Raw genomic sequence first — 20,955 nt, forward strand, 5'->3', positions numbered from 1 at the left:
TGTAAAGAAACAGGAAAATCTCAACTTGCATGGGAAAAGACATTCAATAGATTTCCACTTTGAGATGGCATAGAGTTTGGGATTATCTGACAAAGACTAAAATATCAATTATAATGGCGTTCCAACAAGCAAGTACAAACATTAATGAAATGAATGGAAGGATGAAAAGTTTCAGCAAACAAGTATACTATATAAAGAAAACCTAAATGTAAATATTAGAATTAAGAAAAAAATAACCAAAATATAAATTTCTCTGGATATGTTGAATAGTAAAATAGAGATGACAGAGAGAAAGAGTCAGCAAACTTAATGATTGATTGGAAGAAATTACTCAGTATGAGTAGCGAGAAAACGACTGGGAGAAACTATGAACAGAGTCCCAGGGATCTGTGGGAAAAATCAAAGCAGTTGTCAAATGTGACCTAATTAAACTTAAAAGTTTTTGCATAATGAAGGAAACTATAAGCAAGGTGAAAAGACAGCCTTCAGAATGGGGGAAAATAATAGCAAAGAAAGCAACTGACAAAGAATTAATCTCAGAAATATACAAGCAGCTCATGCAGCTCAATCCCAGAAAAATAAACGACCCAGTCAAAAAATGGGCCAAAGAACTAAACAGACATTTCCCCAAAGAAGACATACAGAGGCTAACAAACACATGAAAAGATGCTCAACATCACTCATTATCAGAGAAATGCAAATCAAAACCACAATGAGGTACCATCTCATCCCGGTCAGAATGGCTGCTATCAAAAATTCTACAAACAATAAATGCTGGAGAGGGTGCAGAGAAAAGAGAACCCTCTTACACTGTTGGTGGAAATGCAAACTAGTACAGCCACTATGGAGAACAGTGTAGAGATTCCTTAAAAAACTGCAAATAGAACTGCCATACGACCCAGCAATCCCACTGCTGGGCATACACACTGAGGAAACCAGAAATGAAAGAGACACGTGTACCCCAATGTTCATCACAGCACTGTCTACAATAGCTAGGACACGGAAGTAACCTCAATGTGCATCAGCAGATGAATGGATAAGAAAGCTGTGGTACATACACACAATGGAATATTACTCAGCCATTAAAAAAAAAATGCATTTGAATCAGTTCTAATGAGGTGGATAAAACTGGAGCCTATTATACAGAGTAAAGTAAGTCAGAAAGAAAAACACCAAAACAGTATATTAATGCATGTATATGGAATTTAGGAAGATAGTAACGATGACTTTGTATGTGAGACAGCAAAAGAGACACAGATGTAAAGAACAGCCTTTTGGACTCTGTGGGAGAAGGCGAGGGTAGGATGATTTGAGAGAATCACATTGAAACATGTATATTACCACATGTGAACTAGATTGCCAGTCCAGGTTTGATGCATGAGACAGGGTGCTCAGGACCGGTGCACTGGGACAACCCTGAGGGATGGGATGGGGAGGGAGAGGGGAGGGGGGTTCAGGATGGGGGACACATGTATACCCATGGCTGATTCATGTCAATGTATGGCAAAAACTGCTACAATATTGTAAAGTAATTAGCCTCCAATTAAAATAATGAATTTTTTTAAAAAAGCAGAGACATTACTTTGCCAACAAAAGTCTATCTATTCAAGGCTATGGTTTTTCCAGTAGTCATGTATGGATGTGAGAGTTGAACCCTAAAGAAGGGTGAGCGCCAATGAATTGATGCTTTTGAACTGTGGTTTGGAAAAGATTCTTGAGAGTTCCTTGGACATCAGGGAGATCCAACCAGTCCATCCTAAAGGAAATCAGTCCTGAATATTCATTGGAAGGACTGATGTTGAAGCTGAAACTCCAATACTTTGGACATCTGATATGAAGAGCTGACTCATTTGAAAAGACCCTGATGCTGGGAAGGATTGAAGGTGGGAGTAGAAGTGGACAACAGAAAATGAGATGGTTGGATGGCATCACCGACTCAATGGACATGAGTTTGAGTAAACCCTGAGATTTGGTGATAGACAGGGAGGCCTGGAGTGCTGCAGTCCACGGGGTCACAAAGACTCGGACACGGCTGAGCAACTGAACTGAACTGAACATAGTTGGGCTCAGGTTTCATGTTCCAAGCTTTCAAGGCTTCTGGGGGCTTTTCGTTTCATTGTCAAATTTTCACTATCAATTTTCAAAGCCTTTTCATTAATATTCAAATCTATCCTATGTGTTTGTCAACATGGGACTGAGGTAGCCCCGTGGTTAGTAGATGATTTCTCTAAGAAATTTTAGGATCATATTCACATATACATAACTTAAAGGTGAGCAAAGGAGTTGGTAAACAATTTTATGGGATTACTTCCCCTAGTTTCTTCCTCTCCATTTTCTCCCTGGTATCTTCCATAACCGTGTGGTTCTCATTTTATTTCTGTTTCCAGAAAGCCTGGGCTCTAGTTACATCACTAAGTGCTTCCCTGGTGGCTCAGACGATAAAGAATCCACCTGCAATGCAAGAGACTCAGGTTTAATCCATGGGGCGGGAAGATTCCTTGAAGGGGATGGCTACCCACTCCAGTATTCTTGGCTAGAGAATCACATGGACAGAGGAGCCTGGCAGGCACAGTCCATGGAGTCGCAAAGAGTGAGACACGAGTGAGTGACTAACACTACTTCACTAAGCTGTGTACTTTGCACGACTATATTTACTTCTGAGTCTCAGTAATAGGACAGAGGCAAAAGGTAATGAGAATAAAAGCTCTGCAGATCAGAGAGGAAGGTTCCTGTCTCAGATTTTTGTGATTCCTATTCCTGCCACTGTTGTCTACACCACCATTATCACTGAATTGTTTTGCAGACAGGTCAAGAGAAAATGTAGGCAATTTTATTAAAGGAGATATTTCCCCTACTTTCTCTGAGCATTAGGGAGATCTTCTTCTTCCTTGATTTAAGCTAGAAATATGCCTGAGAGCTCTCTCTCAGTTCAGTTCAGTTCAGTCGCTCAGTCTTGTCCGACTCTTTGCGACCCCATGAATTGCAGCACGCCAGGCCTCCCTGTCCATCACCAACTCCCGCAGTTCACTCAAACTCATGTCCATTGAGTCGGTGATGCCGTCCAGCCATCTCATCCTCTGTCTTCCCCTTCTCCTCCTGCCCCCAATCCCTCACAGCATCAGAGTCTTTTCCAATGAGTGAACTCTTTGCGTGAGGTGGCCAAAGTACTGGAGTTTCAGCTTGACCATCATTCCTTCCAAAGAACACCCAGGGCTGATCTCCTTTAGAATGGACTGGTTGGATCTCCTTGCAGTCCAAGGGACTCTCAAGAGTCTTCTCCAACACCACACTTCAAAAGCATCAATTCTTCAGTGCTCAGCTTTCTTCACAGTCCAACTCTCACATCCATACATGACCACTGGAAAAAACATAGCCTTGACTAGACAAACCTTTGTTGGCAAAGTAATGTCTCTGCTTTTGAACATGCTATCTAGGTTGGTCATAACTTTCCAAGGAGTAAGCATCTTTTAATTTCATAGCTGCAATCACCATCTGTAGTGATTTTGGAGCCCCAAAAAATAAAGTCTGGCACTGTTTCCACTGTTTCCCCATCTATTTCCCATGAAGTGAATGGGACCAGATGCCATGATCTTTGTTTTCTGACAGTTGAGCTTTAAGCCAACTTTTTCACTCTCCACTTTCACTTTCATCAAGAGGCTTTTTGTTCCTCTTCACTTTCTGCCATAAGGGTGGTGTCATCTGCATATCTGAGGTTATTGATATTTCTCCCAGCAATCTTGATTCCAGCTTGCTCTTCTTCCAGCCCAGCGTTTCTCATGATGTACTCTGGATATAAGTTAAATAAACAGGGTGACAATATACAGCCTTGACGTACTCCTTTTCCTATTTGGAACCAGTCTGTTGTTCCATGTCCAGTTCTAACTGTTACTTCCTGACCTGCATATAGGTTTCTCAAGAGGCAGGTCAGGTGGTGTGGTATTCCCATCTCTTTCAGAATTTTCTACGGAGAGCTCTCTCTACACATTTGAAGTTTGGGCTGTGTGGAGTCCAGAAGAGAGAGAGAAAAATAATAAACTCACTGCTGGTTTGGTGGTATTTCAAATTCTTGTCAAATTCTTGTCTTCTTCTCAATCTGCATGATACTATTTACTTTTTAAAATCCTCAAATAGCTGTTCCATTCTTCCATGTTTAATAGTTGCATTAAATGAAAGAGAAGGATGGATTGTGTTTACTCCAATACTAGACAGTTTCTTCTTGGCAAAAAAAGACAGCAAGAACAAGCATCTTCTAATTTTAAAGAAATTATCTGTGGAATTTTATTTCTTTTACAGTGCAAATGAAGCATCTCAATATGTTATAGAGTCACTACCAGTCCCATCACTTAAAGACCAGAATTGGGAAGGCAATGGCAAATGCTAAGTGAGAAGCGCTGGGCTGGAAGAAGCACAAGCTGGAATCAAGATTGCCAGGAGAAATATCAATAACTTCAGATATGCAGATGACACCATCCTTATGGCAGAAAGTGAAGAGGAACTCAAAAGCCTCTTGATGAAAGTGAAAGAGGAGAGTGAAAAAGTTGGCTTAAAGCTCAACATTCAGAAAACGAAGATCATGGCATCTGGTCCCATCACTTCATGGGAAATAGATGGGGAAACAGTGAAAACAGTGTCAGACTTTATTTTTGGGGGCTCCAAAATCACTGCAGATGGTGACTGCAGCCATGAAATTAAAAGACGCTTACTCCTTGGAAGGAAAGTTATGACCAACCTTGATAGCATATTCAAAAGCAGAGACATTACTTTGCCAACAAAGGTTTGTCTAGTCAAGGCTATGGTTTTTCCAGTGGTCATGTGTAGATGTGAGAATTGGACTATAAAGAAAGATGAGCACCAAAGAATTGATGCTTTTGAAGTGTGGTGTTGGAGAAGACTCTTGAGAGTCCCTTGGACTGCAATGAGATCCAACCAGTCCATTCTGAAGGAGATCAGCCCTGCGATTTCTTTGGAAGGAATGATGCTCAAGCTGAAACTCCAGTACTTTGGCCACCTCATGCGAAGAGTTGACTCATTGGAAAAGACTCTGATGCTGGGAGGGTTTGGGGGCAGGAGCAGAAGGGGATGATGGAGGATGAGATGGTTGGATGGTATCACTGACTCGAAGGACATGAGTCTGAGTGAACTCCGGGAGTTGGTGATGGACAGGGAGGCCTGGCGTGCTGCGATTCATGGGGTTGCAAAGAGTCGGACATGACTGAGCGACTGAACTGAACTGATAATTTTGCTGCATCATTAGATTATTTAAGTATTAAAGACATTAAAGATTTACTTTGGAATATCTGGAAAAGCATTTTATTCTGTATGAATGTATATAGTTTCTGCATTTTTACCATGTAATAACTGATAATATTCTATATACCATGACAGAAGTGCACAATTAACCATTTGCATTAAAATAATATAGGTTACCTTAATATTATTACATACTAATAAGCAAAAAATGGTGAATAAAAGCTATCAACTTCAATATTTTTACCTAAAAAAATAAATTATAAAAAAAAATTGTACTGAGATCAAGACCAGGCCTTATGATCATAAAAAGATTATTAAACTTTGATGACAGATAATATGCAGATTTTTTTAAAAAACTAAGTTTTTTCAGTACTCATGAGACATGTACCAATGCATTTATTCTTAAAAGTCATGAAAAACTAATTGTGGAGAGAAAGCTGGCTTACAATAAAAAGAAGAAGAGAGAAAATGGGATTTTTTTTTTCAGTTACCTACTCAACAGTAAGAAAGCATAGCAAGAAAGAAAAGACTTTTTAAAATGTGTAATGTTTCATTATAGTGACCACTGTTAACTCTAGCATCTAGAACCTAATATACTTTGGGGCAGAGAGTAGGCGCTCCAAAATATTAGTGAAAATTGAGTATGTGAAAAATATATATACAGAGAGGGAGACAGAGAAGTAGAAGACCATCTGAAATGAATCAATAAAAATTGCCTAAGAAGGACAAACAGGAAGCACAGTTCTTAATATCATCTACGTATGTTTCCAGACCTTTGGATATCAGAATTTAGAACATGATGAGGATTATCATCATTTTTATACCTGATATATCTGAGACTCACATGTTAATAATGTACCGATAACCAATACTTTGTGGTAATTTGGATTGAAAGAAAGCAGGACTGCCAAGAATGATGTGAAACCAGCTTCTAATACACACAGTGAAGCTCATATGTTGATTTATAGTAAGTTTAATTATTATTATTACTGACAGATTAAGTAATTAAGTATTTAAATTACCAACATAATAGTTACAGATTAAGATTTCTGAAATATGTACTTTTTAATATATCATATGAAAAGTGAAAGTGAAGTCGCTCAGTCGTGTCCGACTCTTTGTGACCCCATGGACTGTAGCCTACCAGGCTCCTCCATCCATGGGATTCTCCAGGCAAGAGTACTGGACTGGGTTGCCATTTCCTTCTCCAGGAGATCTTCCCAACCCAGGGATCGAACCCGGGTCTCCCGCATTTCAGGCAGACACTTTACTGTCTGAGCCACCAGGGAAGCTACAATTCTAATTAATGTGTAAAACTGTCTCAAAAAAGTTAATCAACAATAGAATGATCATATAGGCAGTTTGCCTGGGACAATCCATTTTATGCTTTTTTCCAAGCATAATTATTAATTATGCCTCCTTTAACTTTTCTAAGTGTCTTAGTATTAATTATGATAGGATCACCTTATCAATAAATGAACATTGAAGTGAAGTGAAGTGAAGTCGCTCAGTCATGTCCGACTCTTTGTGACCCCATGAACTGTAGCCTACCAGGCTCCTCTGTCCATGGGATTTTCCAGGCAAGAGTACTGGAGTGGATTGCCATTTCCTTCTCCAGGGGATCTTCTCGACCCAGGGTTTGAACCCAGGTCTCCGGCATTGAAGACAGACGCTTTACCGTCTGAGCCACCAGGGAAGTCCTAAGATGAACATTACAGGCATTTATATTTCAAAGCTTGAGTCATGCCCTGGGCCAGCCGGATTCCCTTGCATTTTCTTATTTTCTTTGCTGGAGACCCAAAGATTGGTGCATTTTCCTATATTCTATGCTGGTACCACCCAATTTACCTTCTTTGAAACCAGTTTTCCCCACCTTTTTTTTCCTGCTCCACAGATGTTCAGACCCATTTCACTTTAGTTTGTTTTTGCTCATCAATGATGAGACAAGGGAAAAGAAATATTACATGTGGAGAACTTGCAAAGATTACAGGAATGTAGTAAATCCTTATAAAATCCTCTTGAAATCCTACCACTGTTGCACTGTCCTGTTAGTTTGATAAGTGAATATCTCTTTGAATCCCCTCCCCGAACTTAACAAACATGTTCTTATTTCTTATTCTGCTTTCCCATGAGGGTCATATTCTCTACTTTCATCTATAATGGTGTCATTTTCTTCTAGCGTATAAATCCCAAATTGATGTATGATGATATGAATTCTTTAGTCTGAATGTGTTACTTTCCTATTGCTGCATAACAAATTACTTAAGTAATACAGTGACCTAAAGTAACCCCTATTTATTAATGCACAGTTCTACTGGTCAGGAGTCTGGGATGGCTTAACTTGGTTCTCTGCTGAGGGTCTCAAAAGGCCAAAATCAAGATATCATCCAAGCTGGACTCTTTATCTAAAGGTTCAGGGTAAGTACCAGCTTCCAAGGTTGTTGGCACAATTCAGTTCCTTGTCTCCGCTCTTAAGGTTAGACCTTCATACCTTAAGTTTAACTGAGGGACTGTAATTAATCCCTTTCAGCTGTACCTAGATTAGTGATTGACTGAATAACCAGGGTATAGGAATCTTAGGAGTGTCATCTTTAGAATTCTGTATACCACACTGAATACATTTCATCTGCATTTCTGAGAACATCTACATTGACAACTGAGCAACAAACACTCATGACAACACATCTCACACAAATATGAGGACTTCTGGGTATCCAAACCTGGCACTAGTTTATCTAAAATTATATACATTTAAGGCTGATACATTCTTTAATATATTTGATAATTTCTAATTATACATCCCACTAGATTGAGTGGGCAAATCTCCCCCAATATCACCCCCAATAAATGTATCTGAACTCCCTTGAAGACATACTTATGCTGCCAATTCATTTAGAAAGATTTATATAATAAAAGCAGCTGTCCCAACCTTTTTGGCATCAGGGACCAGTTTAGTGGAAGACAATTTTTTCACGGACCCGGGGGTTTCAGGATGATGCAAGTGCATTACATTTATTGAGCATTTTATTTCAATTATTATTACATCAGCTCCACCTCAGATCATCAGGCATTAGATCCTAGGGCTTGGGCACCTCTGTAATAAAAATTAACTTAATTGTTTGCCTAGCCCCCAAAATTACAAATTTCAAAATAGTAAATTATGGATTTTCAGTAGAAAAAATACACATTTCTAACCAAGAGAGTATTAAAGGAGAGTCAGTAATTTCTTTAAGCATTTTCAGTCTCTGAAGTTCTCTATTCTTTAGGTGCCACAATGCAAGAGAAAATGCCATAACTGCTGTTTAATGAAAATTAGGCTACTTAAAAGAAACTGGCATGACGTCTTCTTCTCACCCAATAAAAATGACTACTTCTGCTAAAATGTGGTTTGGAGAACACACTGGTGCTTGAAAAGGGAAGTGTCTGGAGATTCTCACACGAACAGTGTCAACATAAAAAGATTATTTCAGTATATTTTAGTCTCTGAATATGTTTCTTTTGTGGCAGTTGCTTCCTAGGTGGTCTGCATGCCTGTTTGACAATTTGCATGTATATAAAATCAAAATTATTCAGAAGCTTACAGAAGAATAAACCATCATTTCAACCTGCTGAAAGTCAGAAAAAAGTTTATTAATAATAACAAAGCAGTAGAATGCAGGGAGCATTAAAGTATCCATGAATTGGATATCTGGTGGTTAAAAAATGCATCGCTTCTTTTATCAACATGTATCTAAGAATATTCATGGCTGGGAATTCATATTGATCAACATGGGCCTTTGCCAGCACCAAGCATTTACCAATTTTCTATATATAAAATATAAAGTCCTTAAAAGATTTCATGAAAACAATAATCCTTGATTACCAATCGTTGCCAGGTTATGGCAGAATTTCACAGTATGTTCTGCAGAATTCTAGGAGATGTAGCATCTCTTCAGGGGGTCTTCTAAGATCTTTCTAAGAGGCCCACAAAGTCAAAACTGTCAACATTCACACTAATGGTGCAAAAGCAATGCTAGGTAAAATTGTCTTCACTGTCAGTCATTTTATTTTTCACTGAAACTTACTCTCAGGGGGAAAATGTTAATTTCACTTTTTATATGTCCCAGATGAAGCAGTAATATGTAATTTTGTTAAATCTGAACTCCTGAGTATATGCATTTTTTTTAATGTTTTACATAGCCCAAAGAAGTAAGGATAAAATATTTTCACTACAGACTAAAATATCATGTTGTCTCTAAGAAAACTACTGGGAGATGTCTGAGTTCTGAGCTAAACTCACTGTGCTTTTCGTTGAACACCATTTTTACTTGAAAGAAAGTCTAACAAACATTAAAAAAAAAAGGGTTATGCAGATTTGGGGATCTGGCTGACACCCAAAAATGAACAAAGTGAATCTGTCACTCCAAGGAAACTAACTGATGGTACTTGGCAATAATAAAATTCAAGCTTTCAAGTGAAATTAGAATACTGGGAAACTTTTATCTACCACTGAATGCTTCGCAGCTTCCCAAAATGTGAAGAATTTTTCTGATGAGATCGATAGTGATACTGACAAATGTGACTTAAGAGTGAAATGTGTCAACGTTTAGATTTGCCTAATTCAGTGAACCAATGTTTTGCAACCAATGATGCTCTAAAATGCTATACATAGTAAAAACATCCACTTAAATTGTAAGATATACCAACAGATAATAATGTAACAGAGCATAAATGTTTACTGATATATATTCAGATTCTACATGCTACAACCCACTAATAATCAAGACACTACCACTGAGTTTTTGTGTACTTTCAAAAAAGAACATTCTCAATAATCTGAAAATACACATTCATTTTTGAACTACATATCTTTATGAGGCCAGATTTTCCTCATACACTTAGACTAAAATAACAAATACCAACACTTTACATGCAGAGTCAGATATAAGATCCTGCTCCCTTCTACAAGCCAGATCTAAAGCGATTTGCAAAAATATAAAACAAATTCATGTCTTCTCACTGTTTTGTTTTGTTTTGTTTAACACCAATTCTCCAAATCAGTGCCATGGCACACGTGAATATTGAGAAAGTGGATCTGTGACCAAGTTGCAGCTGCAGCATGTATAAAAATATATACAATAATACTTCAAAAGTTTTTTTTTTAATGAAATTTCACTTCTAGCATACAAATGCTAAAATAAATAGCAAACATCTTAAATGCAAGGCTTGGTATATAAATAAGGCAAATACTCCCATGGGCCTAAAGAAATAAAAAGTAAAATGTACAATTTGGAGCTGGCACTAATGTGCTTGATTGCCTGAGGGCATTCACCAAACTCAAATCCAAAGGTACTCAGCTTTAGACACCACGTTGACACAAAGACAGTGACTTGACATACACAGTGGAAAGAAAGCTGTAAAACTGTCACTATTTGCACATGGCATGATATCAGATAGATAAAATCCTAAAGACCTCACCAAAAAACAGAATTAATAAAATAATTCAGCAAAGTTGCAAGATACAAAATCAACATATAGAAATCTGTTACATTTATATACACTAATAACAAACTATTAAAAGAGAAGTGTAGAAAACTATCCTATTTATAATTTCATCAGAAAGAATACAATAACTACAAATAAATTTAACCCAAAGAGGTGAAATATCTGTACTCTGAAAACTGTAAGACATTGAGGAAACATATAGAAGACAACATAAACAAATGGAAAGATACACAGTGCTCATGGACTGAAAGAATTAATATTATGAAAATGTCCACATTACTCAAAGTAATCTATAGTGGTAATGTAATCCCTATCAAAATGCCCATAGCATTTTGCACAGAACTAGAGCAAACAGCTCGAAAATACATATGAAACCACAAAAGACCTCTGAACAGCCATAGCAATCTTAAAAAGAAGAACAAAGTTGGAGGCATCATACTTTCTGATATTGAACTATATTACAAAGCTATAGTAATCAAAACAGTATGGTACCAGCATAAAAACAGACACATTGATCAATGGAGCAGGATAGAGAACCCATGTAGATCACATGAAAAGGAGTTCGGACTGATAATTGAATTCTCAATGGCAACAATGGATGCCAGAAGGCAGGTGAACTAGATCTGTGATGTGCTGAAACAAAACAATGTATCTTGAATATTAGGATTCTACACTCAGTTAAAATACCTTTCAAGTTCCAATTCACTGTTGAACAGAAATAGTGAAAATAAACTTCTCTCCTTATTTCAGATTTCAAATGGGATCCTTTTAATGTTTCACTATTTTAAAAAATACACTTGTATATTTTCTTGTAAATATCTTTAGCCTTGTTAATAAAGTTCCTACTTTGTCCTATTTTGCCAAGAGGTTGCTTTTTTATCATGAACTTATTTTGAATTGCCTGAAAGATATTTTCTTTATCCACTGTGATGATCATATGGTTTTTATCTTTAATTGGATTACATACTTATATTTTAAGATTTTCTAATGTTAAACTATCCCTCTATTTCTGGAATAAATCTTAAATAAAATAACCTTACTTGGTTATTTTAAAAACACATTGTGAGATAATATCTGCTAATGTTCGATTTAGAATTCTTTTATTTCCTGAGTGAGAATGGCTTATAATTTTTCCTTCTTACACTGTCCACTTTAGAATATGGTAAGAAATTTATATGGTTTTAATTCACTTTTTCCTGCTGTCTACAATAGCTTGTATAATATTGGAATGATCCACTCTTTGGAATTTTAACAGAAATCTCTGTGAAATCATCAGGGCTCAGCATTTTCTTAGAAATATATTAAACAACTGATTATTTTGGGTAGATTGTTAGTGAATGATATAAGGTAATTTTTGTCTAGTTGCTTAGCTAGAAATGATCGACTATAATTAATCATGCTTGTTAGTACAGACACAGTTTGTTGCTCTTTATATATACTCATGTATCATGATCCAAATTTTAGTTTTTTTATCTAACCCCAAACCCTTCACCAGTTCTTAAAACTAATTATAGAGACACAATTTTTGATCCCACAGTCCAAAGGCTTAAGGATTCCATGCTTCCTTATTCCTTCTTTATAAGTTATGGGAGGGAATAATTAATTATTAGAAAGTACATTCCTTTTTATGGTTGCAATATCAAAATATCACAAATTTGATTGCTTAACATACCCAAATTTATTATCTTACAATTCTCTACATTCGAAGGTTGATCTGGATCTCACTGGCTAAAATCAATGTATCACAAGGCTATCTGTGCTACCTTCTGAAGGCTCTAGGGGAGACTCTGTCTCCTTGCTTTTTCCAGGTTCTAGATAATTCTTCACCTGAGAATCTCTGCCTCCATCCTCAAAACCAGTAATAACGAGCTGAATCCTTCTTACAGGCACATCTCTCTCTGTGCCTTTCTTCTGGAATCATCTCTCTCCAACTCTGAGCTTTTATGCCTCCCTGTTCAACTTTTAAAGACCATTGTGATTACACTAGGCATACCAGACAGCCTAGGATAATCTCCTTCTTTTAAAGTAAGTTGACTGGGAGCCTCAGTGGCATCTGCAAGCTTCATTTCCCTTTACTATGTAACCTAACATATTCCCAGGTCCCAGGTCCATTAAAACATGAACATCTTCAGTGACCCTTATTCTGCCTGCCCAGAAAGTCAGGCAACTTCACTAGTAATAGCTGGGACCTGCATCCAGAATTACACTTTATTTCTCTTTAAATTTAAGAATAGCATCATAGTTCATCCAAACCTAGGAACTAAAAACTCTGACATAAACTATGACACAATTCTAATAGGGCACTGACTTCAAAACTAATCTCAGTTTCAGGGATGTTAAAACTGCACACATACATTTGAGAATTGACATTCTGTTGGTTAAAATATTTAACAGCATTTTTTTTCCTCCAGGTATCTTTATACTTACCAACTAACCTGCCTAATTCAAACAAGAAAGAATGTGGTTGAAGAGGTGGTAAAACAACTTTTACTTTTTACCCTCTAAACAGCTTTTCAAACATAAACTTAAAAAATAAGTATAACTTTTCAACTGAAACATTTATTTATAATATTCCATAACACTGATACAGTCTGGGTCCTTAAAGTACACATATCTTTTACACCAGTAAATAAAAAAAACACCTTATTGCTTCAAATTTTACATGCTGAAAGCAAAAGTACTTTCCAGTATTATATTTGCCACTTCTTTCTATATTTTAATGCATATAATTTTATTCTAAAACTTCATTCAAAGGTATTTTTCTCATCTTCAGATTTCTAGCTGTATTGTCCCTAGGTACACAGATGCATTTATTGCAAAATTCATACTTAAACTGAAGGAAGGGAAAACCACTAGGCCATTTAGGTATGACCTAAATCAAATCCCTTACAATTATACAGTGGAAGTACAAATAGATTCAAAGGATTAGATCTCATAGAGTGCCTGAAGAACTATGGACAGAGGTTTGTAACACTGTATAGCAGGCAATGATCAAACCATCCCCAAGAAAAAGAAATGAAAAAAAGGCATAATGTCTGTCTGAGGAGGTCTTACAAATAGCTGGAAAAGAAGAAAAGTGAAAGGCAAAGGAGAAAAAGGAAAGATATATTCATCTGAATGCAGAATTCCAAAGAATAGCAAGGTGACATAAGAAAGCCTTCCTAAGTGAACAATTCAAAGAAATAGAGGGAAATAGAACGGGAAAGACTAGAGAGCTCTTCAAGAGAATTAGAGATACCAAGGGAACATTTCATGCAAAGATGGGCACAATAAAGGACAGAAATGGTACGGACCTAATAGAAGAAGAAGACATTAAGAAGAATGATTAAGAAGATACAGTGGAACTAAAAAGATCTTAATGACTCAGATAACCACAGTGGTGTGATCACTCACCTAGAACCAGATACCCTGGAGCGTGAAGTCAAGTGGGTCTTAGGAAGCATCACTATGAACAAAGCTAGTGGAGGTGATGGAATTCCAGCTGAACTATTTCAAATGCTAAAAGATGATGCTATGAAAGTGCTGCACTCAGTATGCCAGGAAATCCGGAAAACTCAGCAGTGGCCACAGGACTGGAAAAGGTCAGTTTTCATTCCAATCGCAAAGAAGGGCAATGCCAAAGAATGTTCAAACTACTGCACAATTGTACTCATTCCACATGCTAGCATTGTCACGCTCAAAATCTTCCAAGCTGGATTTCAACAGTACATGAACTGAGAACTTCCACATGTTCAAGCTGGATTTAGAAAAGGCAGAAGAACCAGAGATCAAATTGCCAACATCCACTGGATCAGAAAAAGCAAAAGAATTCCAGAAAAACACCTACTTCTGCTTCATTGACTATGCTGAGGCCTTTGGCTGTGTAGATCACAACAAACTGTGGAAAACTGACTTCAAGATATGGGAATACCAGACTACCCTACCTGCCTCCTGAGAAACCTGTAAGCAGGTCAAGAAGCAAAGATTAGAACTGGACATGGAACAATGGACTTGTTCTAAACTGGGAAAGCAATACATCAAGGCTGTATACTGTCACCCTGCTTATTTAATGTATATACAGAGTACATCTTGCAAAATGCTGGACTGGATGAAGCACAAGCTGGAATCAAGATTGCTGGGAGAAATATCAATAACTCAGGCATGCAGATGTTACCATCCTTATGGCAGAAAACAAAGAGGAACTAAAGAGCCTCTTGATAAAGGTACAAGAGGACAGCAAAGAAGCTGGCTTAAAACTCAACTGGAGCCTATTATACAGAGTGAAGTAAGCCAGAAGGAAAAACACCAATACAGTATACTAACGCATATATATGGGATTTAGAAAGATGGTAACAATAACCCTGTGTACGAGACAGCAAAAGAGACACTGATGTATAGAACAGTCTTATGGACTCTGTGGGAGAGGGAGAGGGTGGGAAGATTTGGGAGAATGGCATTGAAACATGTAAAATATCATGTATGAAATGAGATGCCAGTCCAGGTTCGATACATGATACTGGATGCTTGGGGCTGGTGCACTGGGACGACCCAGAGGGATGGTGTGGGGAGGGAGGAGGGAGGAGAGTTCAGGATGGGGAGCATGTGTATACCTGTGGCGGATTCATTTTGATATTTGGCAAAACTAATACAATTATGTAAAGTTTAAAAATAAAATAAAATTAAAAAAAAAAAAGTAAAGGTCAGGAACAAAAGATGTCTCTGGATAGAGTAGTGTTTCTTATATTGAAGGAAATATGTCCTCTGAGTTGAGTATATTATATTAAAAAGTTACCATTGTTATTGGCATTAAGACTGGCAAATCCCAGATCATTTCTGGGCATACATTTCATTTCAGCATCATTTCAGCATACAGATGATCCCAGATCATCTGTATGCTGGGGGAAGAAGGGCAAGAGGAGAATGTTGGTTATTTTTGTTTGTTTATTTTAATATCTGTGTATTAAAGTCAAGAAGAGTAGGTGATATGAGTTTAAAAGATACATTAAAGTAATGAACCAACAACAACAACAAAAAAAAAACTCAACTTTCAAAAAACTAAGATCATGGCATCCAGTCACATCACTTGATGGCAAATACAAGGGAAAACAATGGAAACAGTGACAGACTTTATTTTCTTGGGGTCCAAAATCACTGCAGATGGTAACCCAGCCATGACATTAAAGTACACTTGCTTCTTGGAAGAAAAGCTATGACAAACCTAGACAGTGTATTAAAAAGCACAGACATTACTTTGCCAACAAAGATCCGTCTAGTCAAAGCTATGGTTTTTCCATTAGTCATGTACGGATGTGAGAGTTGGTCCATAAAGAAAGCTGAGTGCCAAAGAATTGATGCTTTTGAACTGTGGTGTTGGAGAAGACTCTTGAGAGTCCCTTGGAGAGAGTCCCTTGTAAGGAGTTCAAAGCAGGCATTCCTACAGGATATCAATCCTGAATATTCATTGGAAGGACTGATGCTGAAGCTGAAGCCCCAATACTTTGGCCACCTGATGCAAAGAGCCCAACTCATTGGAAAGACCCTGAGGCTGGGAAAGATTAAGGGCAGGAGGAGAAGTGGATGACAGAGGACAAATGGTTGGATGGCATCAGTGACTAAATGCACATGAGTTTGAGTAAGCTGCAGGAGATGGTGAAGGACAGGGAAGCCTGGCATGCTGCAGTCAGTGGGGTTGCAAAGAGCTGGACACGACTGAGTGACTGAACAATAACAATACAGATGCACCATGCTGTAAAGGAAAGCTGTCTCTCATCATAGAAAAATCTGAGACAGTGATTTCAACTGTGCAGCATTTACTAGCACTGATGCTGAACAAATGTGTAACCTGTCCACAGGGAATAAAATGATGTGATAGAACTAGTGCCTACTGAGTGCTGATTAAAAACTAGCTGTCTTTGTGAAATCAGTAATACAGTCTTTGTGAAATCTAATTTAAAAGTGAGGAATTCAAACCTTCAAGGTGTCAAATAATGTGCCCACATTCATGCCTGTAAAAAGCAGCAGAAACTGATTTGAATCTAGATGTCTGACTTAAACATCCATGCTCTGTTCTGTTTCAGAGTTTTCTTCATCTGTAAAGTAATAATGATTAAAAAAAAAAATACAGAGTTTCAGAAATTAAATGAGAAAATATCCATGGAAGTGTTTCTCAAGTTATAATGAGCAGTATCAGCATCACATTGCTTTTAAAATATAGGCATTTCTCTCCATGTACAATTAAAATTAATAACCTGAATTCAAAGTTTTTAACTACTGTCCTTCCCCTCTCAGTATACTTAGGAGAGCAGGGGAAATTTTCATGGTAATCATTCAGGCCCATATTATCCAAACCAATAAATACTAAATCCACTTCTTTCCTTTCTCCTATTCTTTCAGTATTTTCATTATAGTATCCAGTGTGAAATGAACTGACTTCACATCAGAAATAGATAAAAGAAGAAGGCATATATAGACTTAAGAAAGCATCTGACCAAAAAAAAAAAAAACTCATAATAGTGCATGAATAAATTTACAAATGTGTATCAACAGATATTAAATTAAGACCTAAATCTCTTCTGTTTTGTTATGCTAGAGATTGAGAGCTGTTAAGATGACCAGTAGGCTACACATGCTTATTTAATTTGGGTGACAAATCACAGAGCAGTTTATCAGTACTTCCTTAATAAGAGTAGAAATTATTAATATTGCCCGATATTCTTCTTCTCTTATAAAAGAGCATATAAATATCATGGAAGCTCTATGCCTTAGGCTGCAATTTCCAGAAATGAAAAGCTTTAAATTGGTTTAAATAGAAAGGGACATCTGGGGATTCCCAGGTGGCACTGATGGTTAAGAATCTGCCTGCCAATGCAGGACATATGAGAGCTGTGGGTTCGATCTCTGGAAAGAAATAGTTCAATCTCTGGAAAGAGAAGGAAATAGCAACCCCTTCCATATTCTTGCCTGGGAAATCCCATGGACTGGGGAGCCTGGTGGGCTACAGTCCATAGTGTAGCAAAGATTCAGATATGATTGAGCGTCTGAGCACAGTAAGGATATTTATTGGCTTACACATTCAGAAGCTCAAAGGCCAGACTGGGTCCAAGGCAAGGAGAATGCCATGATTCAACAGTGTCCTTGAAGATAAAGACACCCTTCATCTCTCCATTGTGCAGTGTATGAATTCATATTTATCTGAAGACTAATTTCCTTTGTGACTATACTGATCAGGGTTGCATCCTTTCTTGTCTACATGCAGTGGGACAGATATGACCAAGCTTCAGGCATGACAAATGTTCCTTTCTTCAGATTCACGAGGCATGTTACAGGTCACATGTCCCAAGCATGGCAAGGCCATATGCTGACTGGCTTAGGCCTGAGGCCTAGAGATGATCCCTCTGATGAGCCTGTATGAATCATGACCCATCCACAGAAGCGTATCCTTTTCTACCTGGCATCGTGGCTGCACAGTAGTGGATGTAGGAGTGATAGGGTGGCAACCACCACACCTACTTCACACTAATGTCTTTATAAATCTTACCAGTGTAGGTCTCTAGGCAGAAGCATGGTTCATGTGAAAAGACATTTTATGTGGAGACAGGGACAGGGATGAAAAGTCTACTCTTCTGATTTGGTGGTTAAAAGTTTTCTCATTTAACATCCCCTGGGGAAAAAATCACATATTTTTACTCTGCTCAAGATTAAATATGAACAAAGACCTCTGTTTCATATTTGGGATAAGAAAAAGAAATGCCAAAAGATACAGAGGGGAAACTAGAATTTAGCAATGCCAGAGGATACCATGAAGATATAAGCACTCAGAAACAGAGGAGGATATCAGAAAGGACATTAGATTTTTCACATAGTATGCTATATTGAAAACCAATTTTTATCAAGCTCTTAATGGACAAGTGAACAGATCTGGGAAATGGTTACATCACTTTGCTGATGAACCATACATATTCTAATTACACTCATAATTCCAAGTATACCAAGCTTCCTCATTATCCAAATGTACTTCAACCCAGAATAAATATGCGTGCTATTTTCAATTTAGTCAAGGCTATGGTTTTTCCAGTCGTCATGTATGGGTGCGAGAGTTAGACTGTGAAGAAAGCTGAGCGCTAAAGAATTGATGTTTTTGAACTGTGGTGTTGGAGAAGACTCTTGAGAGTCCCTTGGACTGCAAGGAGATCCAACCAGTCCATTCTGAAGGAGATCAGCCCTGGGTGTTCTTTGGAAGGAATGATGCTGAAGCTGAAACTCCAGTACTTTGGCCACCTCATGCGAAGAGTTGACTCATTGGAAAAGACTCTGATGCTGGGAGGGATTGGGGGCAGGAGGAGAAGGGGACGACAGAGGTTGACATGGCTGGATGGCATCACCAACTCGATGGACGTTGAGTTTGAGTGAACTCTGGGAGTTGGTGATGGACAGGAAGGCCTGGTGTGCTGTGACTCATGGGGTCGCAAAGACTCAGACATGACTGAGCGACTGATCTGATCCGATCCAATTTTCAATTAGCAGATTTAGCAAGATATAAAACATAGTCATAGTCAAAAAGAAATTGGTTTTCCTCATATGAGTAACTGCTTTCTTAAAGCATGCCCACGTGTACATGCTTTAAAGAGGTGGTTACAGACCACAATTATGGAATATATTGCCTGAGTTGCTGATTTTTCTCAGCTCTAATAAGGCAAAAAGTTGATCTGTCTATATTACAAGGTTTTGGGGGCAACATAGCTGTTTAAGCAGAGGAAAAGGTAATTATTTTGAGATAAGCTTTCTTAGTAATCAAATGCTTCCATAGTTAGGTAGATTAAAACTATATATCAAGATTTAATTTCTGAAAATTCAGCCAAGAAAACAGCAGGAAGCAAGTTAGTTAACATTAGGAAGATCATCCCTAGATCTATTCAGCTTTTCCTTAGGTGTCCAGCTTGTTTTACTTTTCCAGTCCTTTCTGAATCAAATATTCCTTTGATTCCATCATCCTCCACTTTATACTATTATAACTATTTTTCACTTATTATCTCAGATTTAATCTTCTGAGGAGGCTGGTAAGAACTTAACAGAACTAGTTAGTTAAAATTATATTTTTAAGTACCACTGATACTTAAAAAAATAGTTTATTCTCTTTTTCCCATTTTTTTATTGTTTGCCTCACAAGAAATAAATGATACTTCAGTAACGGCTAAATTAAAATACTTATTACACTGAAGTGATGAACCCCACATGATATATCAAAACCAGATCAAACTCTTAAATGTACCTTAACAATAACCCAATAGCAATATCTTATTAAACCTATACAGTGTCTTAAAACTAAACACATATATAAATAGTTATATAATTTTATACATCTATAGTTTCAGCTCTCTGTCTGGATACATGACTTAAAACTATACATATATATAGTTATAAAATTTTACCTATCTACAATTTCATCTGTTTGGATAAGTCAGTTTATATACATGCATTTATACTAGCATAAATGTGGCCATTCTCTGAAAATTAAAAACTGTGGTTTATAGATTCCACTAGCTATACAGATATGCCTTAGGGATTTTAGATATCCAAAATACAGAAAATTTGCTACTTTATGTAGAGAAAATCCTCATTAGTTGGGCAAATGAGATGGACTTTCACGCAGTCTGCAAAAAGCTTCAAATGTATGTAACTCAAAAATGAATCCATTAGTCAACTCTACTAACATTAACATATTTGCCTCAGTTTACGAATAATAACAATTTAATTGAATGCATATATATATTTCTGAGAAAAAACACAAAGAATAACTCATGATATTTTTAAAGCATCATTTAAACTTTTATCCACTATACAGTACACGTATGTCTGCAATTTGTTTCACTAATAATTGAATTGGTGACAAGTAATTAAACAATAGGTTGAAAATATACATCACTGACATTCTAAAAATATTTCACTGTAACTAGCACTTTCAAATAGTTTTCGACATTTAAACAAATTATGTGTTTAAGCTCCCCAGATCTCCTCCAAAGTGTAAAAATTTTTACATACACTTACCAACAGTATCACATGGTTCATCTTTGTGTACACAGAAATCTTTCCTAGAAAGAAAAAGAGAAAATATTGTTTGTTCCACAAAGTCTATGACTTATTTTTAACAGTTATAATGAACAACTGAATGACACTCTTTATCTCTAAGAATTTAATAAAACTGAAAATAGGATTAACTAATTTTTGATTCTAAGAAAATGTGAG

General features: G+C 37.1%; 1 protein-coding gene across 1 annotated transcript in view; it reads right to left on the reverse strand.

Annotated features, from left to right (window-relative positions):
* Positions 1-20,955, reverse strand: part of ADAMTS19 (ADAM metallopeptidase with thrombospondin type 1 motif 19) — a 270,234-nt gene that overhangs the window by 156,634 nt on the left and 92,645 nt on the right. The window contains exon 7 of the mRNA XM_019964589.2: positions 20,758-20,801. Coding sequence (XP_019820148.2) covers positions 20,758-20,801 — 44 coding nt within the window. The remainder of the gene's footprint in view (positions 1-20,757; positions 20,802-20,955) is intronic.

Source organism: Bos indicus, chromosome 7 (assembly GCF_029378745.1).
Source record: "Bos indicus isolate NIAB-ARS_2022 breed Sahiwal x Tharparkar chromosome 7, NIAB-ARS_B.indTharparkar_mat_pri_1.0, whole genome shotgun sequence".
In the NCBI taxonomy this organism is placed as follows: domain Eukaryota; kingdom Metazoa; phylum Chordata; class Mammalia; order Artiodactyla; family Bovidae; genus Bos; species Bos indicus.